Here is a 14,647-nt window from a genome sequence, read left to right as displayed (position 1 = left end):
GCAGTGGTTTGAGTCCTGCTGTCTGCGATGGCCTGGGAAAGCAATAGAAAATGGCCCAAGTTATTGGGCCCCTGCACTGCTGGGAAACCCAGAAAAAGCTCCTGGCTTTGAATCAGCCCAGCTCCGGTCATTGAGGCCATTTAGGGAATGAACCAGTGGATGGAAGACTTTTCTCTCTCTCTCTCCCTTTCTCTGTAACTCTGCCTCTCACATAAATAAATAAATTAATTAATTAATAAAATATTTTAAAAAAATACAGGAAGGAGGCCTGGTGCCATGGCTCACTTAGTTAATTCTCTGCCTGCGGTGCCGGCATCCTATATGGGCCCCCGGGTTCTAGTCCCAGCTGCTCCTCTTCCAGTCCAGCTCTCTGCTGTGGCCTGGGAGGGCAGTGGAGGATGGCCCAAGTACTTGGGCCCTGCACCCGCGTGGGAGACCAGGAGGAAGTACCTGGCTCCTGGCTTTGGATCGGCCATTTAGGGGGTGAACCAACGGAAGAAAGACCTTTCTCTCTATCTCTCTCTCACTGTCTGTTACTCTACCTGTCAAATAAATAAATAAAATCTTTAAAAAGAATACATGAGGGGGCAGCGCTGTTTTGTAGTGTGCTAAGCCACCGCCTGCAGTGCAGCATCCATATGGGCAATAGTTCTAGTCTTGGGTGATCCATTTCCAATCCAGTTCTCTGCTATGGCCTGGGAAAGCAGCACCCTTGTGGGAGACTTGGCAGAAGTTCCTGGCTTCAGCTCAGCCCAGCTCTGCCTGTTGCAGCTATTTGGGGAATGAAGCAACAAATGTAAGACCTCTCTCTCTCTCTCTCTCTCTCTCTCTCTCTTTCTGTAATTCCACCTCTCAAATTTACATTTTTTTTTTTTTCTCTATTTGAAAGGCAGACTAACAGAAAGGTGCAGAGAGCAAGAGATCTTCCATTCACCAGTTCACTCCCCAAATGGTACAATGGCCAGGACTGGGCCAGACCAAAGCCAGGAGCCAGAAACTCCAGCAGAGTCTCCCATGTGTGTGGCAGAGGCCCAAGTACTGGGGCCATCTTCTGCTGCTTTCCCAGGTGCTTTAGCAGGGAGCTGGATCAGAAGTGGGATAGCCAGTACCCAAACCTGTGCTGCACTATAGGAGCTGGCATTGCAGGTGGCCGCTTAACGTCCGGCATCACAATGCTGGCCCCCTTGTTTCCTGAGCATTCTGAGCTTCAGTTTGTTCATCTGTAAAACACAGACGATAAATCTCCCTACGTTCTGAAGTAGTTGTAAGGACTAGATGAACTGATAATGTTAAGCCCAACACAGAATAAATGCAGTATTTCAACTTGGTATATAAAATAAAAATCAGTAGTGGAGTTATAAATTGGTTTTGCCGGCGCCGTGGCTCACTAGGCTGATCCTCCACCTTGTGGCACCGGCACACCGGGTTCTAGTCCCGGTCGGGGCGCCGGATTCTGTCCCGGTTGCCCCTCTTCCAGGCCAGCTCTCTGCTGTGGCCAGGGAGTGCAGTGGAGGATGGCCCAAGTGCTTGAGCCCTGCACCCCATGGGAGACCAGGAGGAGCACCTGGCTCCTGCCATCGGATCAGCGCTGTGCGCCGGCTGCGGCGGCCATTGGAGGGTGAACCAACGGCAAAGGAAGACCTTTCTCTCTGTCTCTCTCTCTCACTGTCCACTCTGCCTGTCCAAAAAAAAAAAAAAAAAAAAAAAATTGGTTTTTATTAACCACATGTATTGATATGTTGCTTTTATCTTTATTGTTGAATGAGAAGAACTATGGTGTTCACCAGTGAGTGAGAGAGAGTTGCGTATTGGTTTTCCGCATGAATTCATACTCAGTTTCTATGTATTACAGTTCTGATCTGGAAACACCTAAACCACATTATAATTTTAGGTTATGTTTTTGACAATGGATTCTTGATACAGTGTAATACTCTGGTTTCTGTGTCTTTCCTGAACTTGAGTGGTTTCATAGGAGGTTTCTTCACTGGTGAATGCAGAAGAATGGATTATTACCTGTCAAAATGTGCTTCTTTTGGAGCTACTTGTGACACAAGAGGAGCTTGTCTTTGGTTCACAATATGATAATACTTGAGAATATCCATTGTTCCCAGACCTCTTGGTATCCAACAAAATATCAGTCACCAAAAATTTAAAAGCTAAATTTACATGTATTGAGGGGCCGGTGCTGTGGGTTAAAGCCCTGGCCTGAAACGCCGGCATCCCATATGGGCCCCGGGTTCTAGTCCCGGCTGCTCCTCTTCTGACCCAGCTCTCTGCTATGGTCTGGGAAAGCAGTGGAAGATGGCCCAAGTCCTTGGGCCCCTGTACCCACATAGGAGACCCAGAAGAAGCTCCTGGCTCCTGGCTTCGGATCGGCACAGCTCCAGCCGTTGCAGCCATCTGGGGAGTGAGTGAGCGGATGGAAGATCTCTCTCTCTCTACCTCTCTGTGACTCTATCTTTCAAAAAAAAATTTACATGTATTGAGTATTCAGTTATGGAATTGAAATCTTTAAGATTGTATATTTGGAGCTGCTGTTGTGGCACAGTGGGTTAAGCCGCTGCCTGCAGCACCAGTATCCACTATGGGTGCTTGTTCAAGTCCCAGCTGCTCCACTTCTGATCCGGCTCTCTGCTATGGCCTGGAGAAGCAATGGAAGATGGCCCAAGTGCTTGAGCCCCTGCACCCATGTGAGAGACCTCGGTGAAGCTCCTGGCTTTGGCCTGGCCCAGCTCTTGCCATTGCAGCTATTTGGGGAATGAACCAGTGAACGGAAGATTCTCATTCTCTCTCTCGCTCTCTTCCCCCCCCTTCTCTTCTCCCTCCCTGTAATTGTACTTTTCAAATAAACAAGTAAGTCTTTACAAACAAACAAACAAAACCAGGAGCTGGCATTTGTGAGGTTGTCTGGAGTGATATTTTAAATTTATTTTACCTCGTTGGAAGCACATCACCAGCATGCTGAGCACATGGAAAAGTCAAATGGGATTCATGAGTACACCTACAGCTGTTCATTTTCAGCAAACCGACTCAGCTGTTTTCTTTGCTTGGTTGGTAGGACCCTTTGGATCCCACAAGATCGGTGATTGTGATCCGCTCCCTGGTAGCAGATGGTGTCGCAGAAAAAAGTGGAGAACTATTGCCTGGAGACCGCCTGGTTTCAGTCAATGAGTACTGTTTGGACAACACCACACTTGCCGAAGCTGTGGAAGTGTTGAAAGCTGTGCCACCAGGCACTGTACGTCTTGGCATCTGTAAGCCTTTGGTGGTAAGTGTTGAATTTTGTTATTCTAAGGATGTGGCTTTTGGACAGATGTACACCTGGCCTTGAATACCTGATCCACTGCTCACTTCATTTGTGAACCTGGGCAAGTTTCTTATGGTCCTTGACTTACACATTCAGAATAAATGCTAGCTGCTAATACTATTAGTTAGCCTGCTGCCACTTCTGTCATTTTCATCGCCATGCTTTTCGCACAGACTTTTAAGTGCTCATCATGTTCCTCTTTGGACATTTAAACAAGTGTTTTTGTATTTTCACTTTCATGTAGGAATGATGTCCAGATGGCATGATAACTTGAAAGCCAGTTAACCATGTCACTTTAACCATAGATTGATGAGATTTCATATGCTTTTCTAACCAACACAGCACCTTGCAACCCCTAGTACTAGAACCCCTACCAGGTCAAGCCATCATGAAGTTGTCATGTTGCTTATTCGTATGTACTGGGCCAGGTCACTGTTCTTCATTGAAGGCTACAGTGAAGTTGTTGAGATATCTGGAGAAAAAAAAATGTGACAGTGAAAAGTTTTCAGCCAATTTTTAGCTATTATTAAGTACTTATTGTATATCAGTCACTCTCTAAAGCCCTTTATGTGTCTTAGCTAATTTCATCCTCATAGCAACTTTAAGTGAAGTGGATGTCTTATTACTCTCACTAACAGATGAGTTAGTCCAGGTACAGAGCATTGAGTAACTTATCCAAAGGTCTTGTAACTGGTAGAGAACACAGCTGGAATAAAAACTCAACAGGGCAGATTTCACATCCTGTGTTTTCACCACAATTCTCTGTGTTCCGCTTTTGTTTCATTTTATTTTTAATGATTATTTATTTATTTGAAAGGCAGAGTTGGAGGGAGGGAGAAAGAGAGAGCACGAGAGAGATATCTTCTGTCTGCTAATTCACTCCCTAAATGACTGCAACAGCCATAGCTGGGCCAGACCAAAGCCAGAAGCCAGGAGCTTCTTCTAGGTCTCCCACGGCCATACGAGATACTTGCATCACAGGTGGCGGCTTTACCTGCTATGCCACAATACCCACCCCTATATTCTTGTGTTACCATGTTGTCATGTGTTTGATTTGTGTGCAGTGTGAAATATATAGGATGGTTCTAACAGTGTTGGAATAGATTTCAGGAAACGTGGGCTCTGTTTCTAGCTTTGCTGTGAGTTAGCCCAGTGGATTCCATACTCAGATATGCAATAATTACCTAGGAAGTGGTTAAAATACAGCTTCCCAAGATGTACCTTCAGAGATTTTTTTTTTTCAATATTTGTTTATTTTATTTGAAAGGCAGAGTACAGAGAGGCAGGGGGCAGAGGCAGAGAGGGAGAGATCTTCCATCTGCTGGTTCATTTCCCAAATGGTCACTATAGCAGAGCTGAGTTGATCCAAAGCCAGAAGCCTGGAGCTTCTTCCAGGTCTCCCATATGGGTACAGGGGCCCAGGGACTTGAGCTATCTTCCACTACTTTCCCAGGCCATAGCAGAAAGCTGAATCATAAATGGAGTAGCTGGGACACAAACTGTCACCCATATGGGATGCTGGCATGCCAGAGAGAGGCCCAGCCTACTACGCCACAGTGCCAACCCCCAGAGATTCTTATTTAGTAATTCTGATTTGTTTTCAGTACTCTGCCTCATGAATGGATCACATATATGATTCTGATGTCAAATTTTGCGTTTTGAGAAACATTATTATACTGGTGCTTTGCTTAATAAATGTATCACTTTTCTTCTCTGGGCCTATATTTTTTTCATTTCTTTTTCTTTTTTTTTCAAAGATTTATTTATTTGAAAGGTGGAGTCACAGAGAGGGAGAGGGAGAGAGAAGTCTTCCATCTATTGATTTGGTCCCCTAACAGCCGCAACAGCCAGGGCTGCGCCAGATTGAAACCAAGAGTCAGGAGCTTCATCTGTGTCTCTCACATGGGTGCATGGTTCCAAGCACTTGGGCCACCTTCAGCTGATTTCCCAGGTGCATTAGCAGGGAGCTAGATGGGAAGTAGAGCAGCTGGGACTTGAACCAGTGGCCATATGGAATGCCCATGCTGTACCATAGCCCCAGCTGATTTTTTTTTTCTGAAGACACTGGACAAGACTAGAGAACTCTGAAGTTCTTTCTAAGCTCTCATGTTCTTTTATTCCAGAAAATATATTACATGAATAGCATACTACACATGTTCATAGATAGACATACAGATGGCTATGTTCAGATAAAGGCAGGTTTATATCTAGAGATTGAAATAGATTCAGTTATTACATATAGTATTTTGCATTGAAAAATCTCAGTGTGACCCCCATGTAATCCTTTGTTATTCTTTATTTATTTATACTTAAAAATGCCTGTAAATTACACATATTAGAAACTTTGAAGTTTTCACAATGGAACGTGATACATTACTAAATCAAGTTTTTGACGTTTTGTCTATTTGCTGTGGGTATTGCAATAACATGATGATGGCATGAAGTGCCCAGTTTGATTTTTTTCAATAAATTGAAGGCAATGCTATTAATACTTTCATGGGACTTCATTTTCTTGGTATTTTAGGATATAGCAGGAACATTATCTAGATTTTTCTACCTGATTATTTCCCAGATTTTTATGGTGCATTGGGAAATCCCAAACTGTTTATGTCTTATGGAGCTTAGCACAATCCTAACTTTGTAGCAGTTTTCGCAAGTGCCCAGCCAATCTTAAAAAAAAAAAAAAAAAAAAAAAGAAAGAAAGAAAGAAAGAAAAAAATCCAGGGCTTAGTACCAAGTGGCTGCGGAGTCCTGTATTATTTCTGGCACGGGGAGAACTGCAGAAACCCCAGGACCCCAGAGCATTACTCTGGAATGTTTTGGAAGATAGTAATCGTGGATGGAACTCTTCCCCAGGCTTCTTTGAACGAGTCAAGGCTGCCAGGATACTTAGGAATGGAAGCCCAGTAAAGGGATTGAGAGAAAGTTCAGTTTTAAGACTTTCTTTTTTTTTCTTTTATTGCTAATTCACTTTTTAAGTATCTTGATTCTGTTAGGAAAACTGCTCATGAGCTAAAAATAGTGATTCAAAGAACCTGACCTGGGTCTTCTCTGAAGTCTTTTTCTGTCTTGTGGTACAGTTTTTGGCTGCTTATGTAATCAGCTGATGTACACCGAGCATTTCCTTAGTCCACAGTGGGGTAGAGAATATGAAAGAAGACCCAGTATCAGTTGGAGCAGAAAGACTATGAATACATAATGGTTAGAGGAACAAAATTTTTTTATTGTCTTGTATTACATAGTTATATATTTATATAATATACCTTCTTAACCACAAATATTTCTATTTATATATTATATATATTTCTATTTCCACTATTCTATTTCTTTTCTATAAACTTACATCAAAATATACATCCCCAAAATATGTATCAAATATATACATCAAAATATACATCCCCAAAATATATATCAAATATATACATCAAAATATATATCCCCAAAAAAGAATGAACTGACTTTAAAGATTGCGTGGTGTCTTCAGAACTAAGAGGACAAACTCCCAGTGGAGCTCTGGAGCCAGACAGCTGGGGCGTTGCTCAGTGCTCTGATTAGCAAGGCTGTGTGTCCTTGGTGCACTCCTTTAACCTTTAACCTCATTTAACTCATTTAACCCATTTTGCTCATCTGTAAGAGGGATTGCATGTCAGGGTAATTGAGAACACAGGCTCTGGAGTAGACAGCCAGGTTTAAATTCTGGGTGTGTAACTAATTATGTAATGCTGGGCATATTACTGTGCCCCCTTTTATTCATCAGTAAAATAATCAGCACCTACTTCTTGGAGTATATGTCAATATGATAATTAACATGTTTAATATATTTAAGTACTTAAATTATGTTTGGTACATAGATAACTAGATAACTATATTTATATAGATAGGGTCTCTTCCTGAGAGAGTGATTTTTCTTTTTTTGCCTTTAAATTTTTATTTACTTGTATTTGAAAGGTAGAGAGAAAGAATCTTCTATCCACTGGTTCACTCCCTAAATACCTGCATTGGCTTGGGCCAGTGCTAAAAGCTTGGAACTCAGTCTGGGTCTCCCCCATGGGTATGGTGGCAGGGACCCAACTACCTGAGCCGTTACTTGCTGCTTCCCAGAGTGGTCAGTAGCAGAAAGCTGGAATGAAGAGTGGAGCCAGGACTTCAACCCAAGCACTCCAGTATGGAATTTGGGTACCCTAAGAAGTGTCTTAACCACTATGCCAAATGCCTGCTCCTGATTTTTCCTTCAGGAGTACTTTAAAAAGAGATCTGAGAACTTTTGACCTAAACATGGCTTTCTGTCTTAATTATTAATGAAAGTTTGTTCCAGTGAAACAAGTTGCATAAATTTTATCATGTACTTGCACAAGAAAAGAATTAATCTAAAGAGGGTTTGAAACTAAGATATTTTCTTTCTTTATTTTGTTATTAAAAGAACAGATTTCATGTATTCCATATATAGAATTTTAAGCCCATAATGATATCGCCCATCGTCCCTCATTCCCACCCTCTTTCCTCCCTCCTTTTTTTCCTTTTAACTTGTGTGATGACATACTTTCAGTTTACTTTATAGTCACAGGCTTAATCCCCCACTAAATAAAGAACTCAACAAGTAGAAAGTAGAAAGAGCACTGTTCCCCAGAAATATAGACAAGGACTCTAAACAGTAATCAAATCTCAAATGTCAGTTTTACTCCTATACATTACATTTTTCTGTACTCTGTATATTAGCTACAGCAAACCAAAGAAAACACAACATTTGTCTTTTAGGGTCTGGCTTATGCTAAGGTATTTTCTTGATTATAAACTGGTTTATATTTTCAGGAAGATGATAAAGAAGAAAGTTGTTACACTTTACATTCAAGCAATAATGAAGATAAGACTGAGCCTTCAGAAACAATTCATGATATAAATTCATCTTTAATACTTGAAGCACCCCAGGTATTTAGTGAATTTATTTCCCATGTGAATGATTTACTGTGAGCTAAATTTTCTGTGAAGAAGATGAAGCTTATCCCCACTCTTTTGGCTAAAATGATACAAATTAAGTCCCCTCTGTCTTTTATAACTTTGTTTAGTTAAGTATTTTCCTTGCTGTATCCGAGTGCTTCTCTTACTAATACAGGCAAGATGTAAGGCATTGTCAAAGAATCAACATACCTTATTTCATATTATTAATATGTTTCTAAAGGTTTTTGGGGGATTGGAACATATCATTGAAAATAAACCTACATTTAAAAGACGATATACAAAAACAATTTCTTTGTAAATATTTTCTCAAGAAAAGTTATTTAGTCCGACCCTGCTTTATGGTTTAATTTTAGAAAATGTGTTTTGAAGCTTTTCCTTTTCTTTGCTTGCTTGCTTGCTTGCTTGCTTTCTTTCTTTCTTTCTTTCTTTCTTTCTTTCTTTCTTTCTTTCTTTCTTTTTTTTTGACAGGCAGAGTGGACAGTGAAAGAGAGAGACAGAGAGAAAGGTCTTCCTTTTTTGCCGTTGGTTCACCCTCCAATGGCTGCCGCGGCCAGCACACCGCGCTGATCCGAAGCCAGGAGCCAGGTGCTCCTTCTGGTCTCCCATGCGGGTGCAGGGCCCAAGTACTTGGGCCATCCTCCACTGCACTCGCTGGCCACAGCAGAGAGCTGGCCTGGAAGAGGGGCAACCAGGACAGAATCTGGCACCCCGACTGGGACTAGAACCCGGTGTGCCAGCGCCACAAGGTGGAGGATTAGCCTAGTGAGCCGCGGCGCTGGCCACTTTTCCTTTTCTTATTAAAAGCTGAATTGTGCTCTTGTTACTCTGTCCAGTTAGATAGTGGTTGTATTTCATGTGATAACAACTGCCTGGTGATATTCCTGGTATTTGTGTGTAAACACATCTCAAGCTGAGACACATTTTTTTTTTTTTTAATTTCTTAACCGTGTGGTGTGTTCTGTTGTGTCCTCTGACAGATCTTTTTTTGGAAATAACCAAGTTGCAGTATTTATTATACAGTGTCAATTTAAAAGCTTCACCACAAGGATCTTTAGTTATAGGGAGGAATCAATGGGGAAGAGTAGATTTTTGTCAGGAATTTATATTTGCTAACACTTATTGAATAAGACTTACAACAGGAATTGCCACTGATCTCTTAGAAGGAATTTGCATCATTTACCTGGGGCCCAGAGGTGCCCCAGAGTTAAGTTGAAGGCTTAGCAAATCCATATGTTCCATCAGGCACTAGCCAGGAAGTCAACAAAGTTCTGCACTGTTAGATTTAGTGGTATGTATTAGCTATTCTGATTAGTAAAATATAAATTAATTTAAAAGTATACTGTATTCATTCCTTTGTTACATATTTTGAACACAGATAAAAATATATTTCTAATATATGATATACAAGTATCATAAAAGAGACTCAAAGTAAAAAATGGTATTTGAAGATTCACAGAGCCATAATTTCTTTTGATTACTTAAGCTTGAAAATCCTGACCTTTTAAGTCTTAGCTTTCTTAAGTAACAGTGTCAAGTGCATGCATATTTATATAACACCTTTTGTAATAGGGACATGGATGAAATATTGTGAGCGGTTTAATAAAATTTGTATTTCTCATAGAGAATGTTCAGGTGGTTAATGTATGATTAGAATAACCCTTCATTTTGGTAAGGACAGATTTTTCCCTCTTATTTTTACTGTGTGTTCTCTTTCTGGCTGGCAGTTATATAGAAATGAGGGTGTATTTCTCCTTGTTTGTAGTGGAAACATGCAGCTTATGTACATGCTAGCTGTGTATGGGCATATAAGAAAGTATTTCACAGTGAAGTCAGTGTTTTTGTTTCCCAGTGACTATGTATAGTGCCACCTTAAGACAGGTGTTGTTTAACATTTTTTGCAACTTTTATTTACAGGAATTTAGAGATGAGCCATATTTTAAAGAAGAACTTGTGGATGAGCCATTTATAGATTTGGGAAAGTCTTTCCAATCCCAACAAAAAGAAATAGACCACAACAAGGAGGCCTGGGAAATGCATGAATTTCTGACTCCTAGATTGCAGGATGTGGGTGAGGAAAGAGAAATGCTTGTTGATGAAGACTATGAGCTATATCAAGATCACCTTCAGTCCATGGGCTTGTATTCCTCATCACACCTTCAGGAGGCGACTCCTGTGCCCTCCGTGGATGAACTTCACTTCGGTACCCACTTTGGTACACAGTGGCACTGCAGTGACCCAGCCGAGTCTCAAGAAGCAAGACTGGCCAGGAGTATGTATTCCCAGGAGATACAGCCGTATGGCTGTGGCACAGAAAGCATGGTAAGGGGTCATAACAGACCTTCCACTTCCTCTGCTCTTCCTGCCCATCCCTGTCTCTGCCTCCTGTAACTTTGAAAAAAAAATTTAGTAGGTCTTTTTTATAGTTAACTGTTATTTACAAGATATACCGTACAGTATAGAGCTGTAAGTATAAGCTCTTTTTTTTTTTTTTTTGTATTATACGACTTGAAAATAGCAGTAGGTTTGCTGTCATAACAGTTTCTTTGCTTTGCTTTTTTAGTGATGTTTTTCTTCTAATTTCTCATTTTAAGGAAGAGCTGTTTGTTTTGTTTTTGTTTTTAATTCCTTCAGGAAAACTCTCTTGTATGTTTCTCATTTATTTGGCAGGGAAAATCAAGGCAAAATTGGTTGAAAATGTATTCTTTATACCTTGGTCATCCACAGTGTTCTCTGTATTAAATATGATACAAAATCCAGAAGATTATACTTGCAATCCTATCTTTATGCAACTTGGCAGTAAATCATTCTATCTTGATACAGTTCTCTCGCTAGTAAACTTTATTTTTTATAAAATTGTGATTAACCAGTAAGAATTCTTTCATTAGGAGCATTTTTAATGTTTTACTTTTGTTTATTCAGGCAAATAAAAAAAGACATTTCATTTTATTTTAAAAAAATGTATTTGAAAGGCAGAGTTACAAAGAGAGGAGGAAACAGAGAGAGAGAGAGAAAGAAAGAGAAAGGGAGATTTTCCATCTGCTGGTTCATTCTCCAAATGGCCCAAAGGCTGGGACTGGGCCAGTCCAAAGCCAGGAGCCCAAGGCTTCTTCAGGGTCTCTCACATGCGTGCAGGGGCCCAAGGACTTGAGCTATCTTCCACTGCTTTCCCAGATGCATTAGGAGGGAGCTGGATTGGAAGTGAAGCAGCTGTGTCTTGGACCATGCCATCATCACAGGTAGAGGCTTAACTCGCTATACCACAATGCCAGCCCCAAAAGACATTTTGTAAAAAGGCAACTTCAGCAGTGTTCCCTTGCTGAAATTTGCAAGTTTCCTGCTGTGATGTACAAAGTGTGCCTGCTTTTGTAGCGTGGTGCTACTGCCTTTATGGGACCCTGGAGATTTCCTCCTGGTAGAGGGCTTTTGGGCAGAGAACAGAGGTTTTTGGAGTATGTGAATGATCCTGGATGTGGAAGAGGTGATGCAAAATTGTTCAGTGAACTCCATGGACATTGGTGTTTTCCATCTTGCCCAGGCTCTTTCCTGTATCTGAAAATGCCTAGACCCAAACAGAAGGCCCCTTCTATATCCACAAGTGAATATTCATAAATACTCAATTCCTTTTTAAAGAGTTAGCAATTGTTATTGCTATACTCTTCTATAATAAGAAAATTTTCCATAGTTGGCATTGTGGAGTAGCAAGCAAAGGCGCCACCTGTGACACTGGCATTCCATATAGATTCCAGTTCGAGTCCCAATTGCTCTACTTCCAATCCAGCTCCCTGCTAATGCACCTGGGAAAGCAGCAGAGGATGGCCCAAGTGCTTGGGCCCCTGCACCCACATGGGAGACCCTGATGAAGCTCCTGGCTCATCACTTTGGTCTGGCCCAGCCCTGATATCTTCAGGGTCCCGTACATACAGTAGTACCAAGCCTTGCCCTGCAGAGGGACTCACAAGCATTTGCAGGAGGGTGAGGGAAGAAGGAAGCAATCACCAGTATCTGCCATGTGAGAGCCATTTGGGGAGTGAACCAGTGGATAAAAGATCTCTCTCCCTGTCTCCCTCTCACCTACCCCACCCCATAACTCTGACTTTCAAATGACAAAATAAATCTTTAAAAGAAAAAGAAAAAATTTTAATTTGTCCAACTAAAAGGAGATCTGAAATATAAATCCATTTTAAAATATAAATTTTTAAGGCTGTAGACTAAATAATCAAATGTACATCCATATTTACTTTATAAGTTTAGTTAAACCCTATAAAATGTTAATTTTTTGCCTATTCTTACATTTAATGATCTAATTTTATTCACATTCTTTCAATGTGTATTTAATGTCAGTGTCTGCATCATCAGTGGAATCACTTTTTGATCATTTAGCACAACTTTCCAAACATGTCATCTTCATTTCTATTTAGATTGTTTGAGATACAGTGATTTCTGAATTCCTACTGTCACTCAAAATTTTCTCCCTCTCTCAAGTACTCATTTACATAACAAGTTTTTTAAATCCCTCATAAGCTTATATTGAGGCTCTTGACAATGTAAGCACTTGTTCTACTGTTTGTTAAAGTGCTCTTTAAAAAGGAATAGTCAATGCTTATAATTTGAAGGACATGCATCCTAATTACTTAATTTCCTAGCTTTTCTTTTTTGATTTCCCACAACTCATTGAGCCATACTTGCTTGTTATAACTATTTTCTTCTGTAGAAAGATTTTTATTTGTTCATTTATTTTATGTGAAAGGCAGAGAGACCAAGAGAGATCCCCCATCTACTGGCTCACTCCTCAAATGCCCACTACAGCTGGAGCAAGGCCAGGCTGAAACCAGTAGCTGGGAATTCATGTTGGGTATCCCATGTGGGTGGCATGGATCTAACCACTTAAACTATCACCTGCTGTTTCCCAAGGTGCTCATAGGCAGGAAGCTGGAATCCAGAGTAGAACCAGGGTTTGAACCCAGGCACTCGTATGTAGGATGCAGGTATTCCAAGTATCATCTAAACTGCTTGGCCAAATATTCATCCTAAATATCTGTATTTTAAAACCTATAAAATATTAACTTTTTGCCTATTCCCACATTTAATATAAAGTTATAGAGGTGACCTCTGTAGATTGCACAAACTGACATTGATTGTTTTAGTCCTGGTATGTCTTGCCTAAACCATTCTGTGTTCTCTTCAAATACTCATATGTTCTTGCTGGAGGCACTGACTTGTCCTCCCATCTGCAGTGACGACAGTTAACCCTTACATGTTTACATGGCTTGGATCCTTATTCATCCATTTCTCATCACTGATGGACCCTTGTGACAATAATTTATTATTTTATGTACTGTAGAGTTTGAATATCTCTCATCCAACCTGCATTCTGAATTTCTGATTTTTTTTGTATATGCACATATGTAATGAGGTATCTTGGGTAGGGGGCCCAGATCTAAACATGGAATTCATTTATGTTGCATATACACCTCTTAACACATAGCACAAATATGACTTTATACAGTATTGTTAGTATAGCTGCATTTTGACTGTAACTTATCACATCAAGTCCACTTGTGGTGTCAGGTTGGTGATGAAAAAAGTTTTGAATTTTGGAACAATTTGGATTTTCAGATTAGGGACATCTTGTCTGAAGTTATTTAAAATTTTATTTTAATTGACACATATGATTGTACATATTTATGGAGTACAGTGTAGCATTTTAGTACTTGTATGCAATATGTAATGATCAGGTAACTGGCATGTTACCTCATACATTTATCATTTGTTCACATTGGAAACATTCAAAGTCCTCTTTACTAGCTACATTGAAATATTCAGTGAGTTGTTGTCAACCATAGTTATTCTAGTGTACATTAGAACCTATTCCACCTGTCAAACTGCACCCCTATACTCATTAACCATCTTCTCCCCATCCTTTTCGGGCTATGGTAACTACCATTCTCTGTTTCTGTGAGATCGACCTTTTAGCTTCCATATTTAAGTGAGAACATACAGTAGTTTTCTTTCTGTACCTAATATATTTTACTTAATGTAAAGTCCTCCAATTCACCTCTGTTGCTGCAGATGACAGACTTTCATTTTTTTGTGGCTCAGTGATATTCCACTGTGTGCGTATATCACCATTCCTTTATCCATTCATTCGTTAGACATCTAGGATGATTGCAAATCTTAACTCTTCTGAATTCTGCTGCAATACACATGCAGGTGGAGAGGAAGGATATACTGATTTTAATGCTTTGGGATATATACACAAGTAGTGAGAAGGCTGGATCATCATCTTCTTCCTAGTTCTCTTAGGCCTTGCATACTGTTTGCATAATAGCTGTGCTAATTTTCATTTCCACCTCAGAATAGAAGATTTCCCTTTGTTTTGACTCC

At 40.3% G+C, this 14,647-nt stretch overlaps 1 protein-coding gene across 10 annotated transcripts in view; it reads left to right on the top strand.

Annotated features, from left to right (window-relative positions):
• PATJ (PATJ crumbs cell polarity complex component) overlaps window positions 1–14,647 on the top strand; it is a 438,074-nt gene that overhangs the window by 128,770 nt on the left and 294,657 nt on the right. For all 10 annotated transcript variants that reach the window (XM_070078398.1, XM_070078393.1, XM_070078397.1 and 7 more), the window contains exons 18-20: window positions 3,059–3,268; window positions 8,117–8,233; window positions 10,178–10,582. In XM_070078398.1, the coding sequence (XP_069934499.1) occupies window positions 3,059–3,268; window positions 8,117–8,233; window positions 10,178–10,582 (732 nt within the window). The remainder of the gene's footprint in view (window positions 1–3,058; window positions 3,269–8,116; window positions 8,234–10,177; window positions 10,583–14,647) is intronic.

This window comes from Oryctolagus cuniculus, chromosome 7 (genome assembly GCF_964237555.1).
Source record: "Oryctolagus cuniculus chromosome 7, mOryCun1.1, whole genome shotgun sequence".
Taxonomy (NCBI): Eukaryota; Metazoa; Chordata; class Mammalia; order Lagomorpha; family Leporidae; genus Oryctolagus; species Oryctolagus cuniculus.
This window is presented reverse-complemented; position numbering and strand designations above follow the sequence as displayed.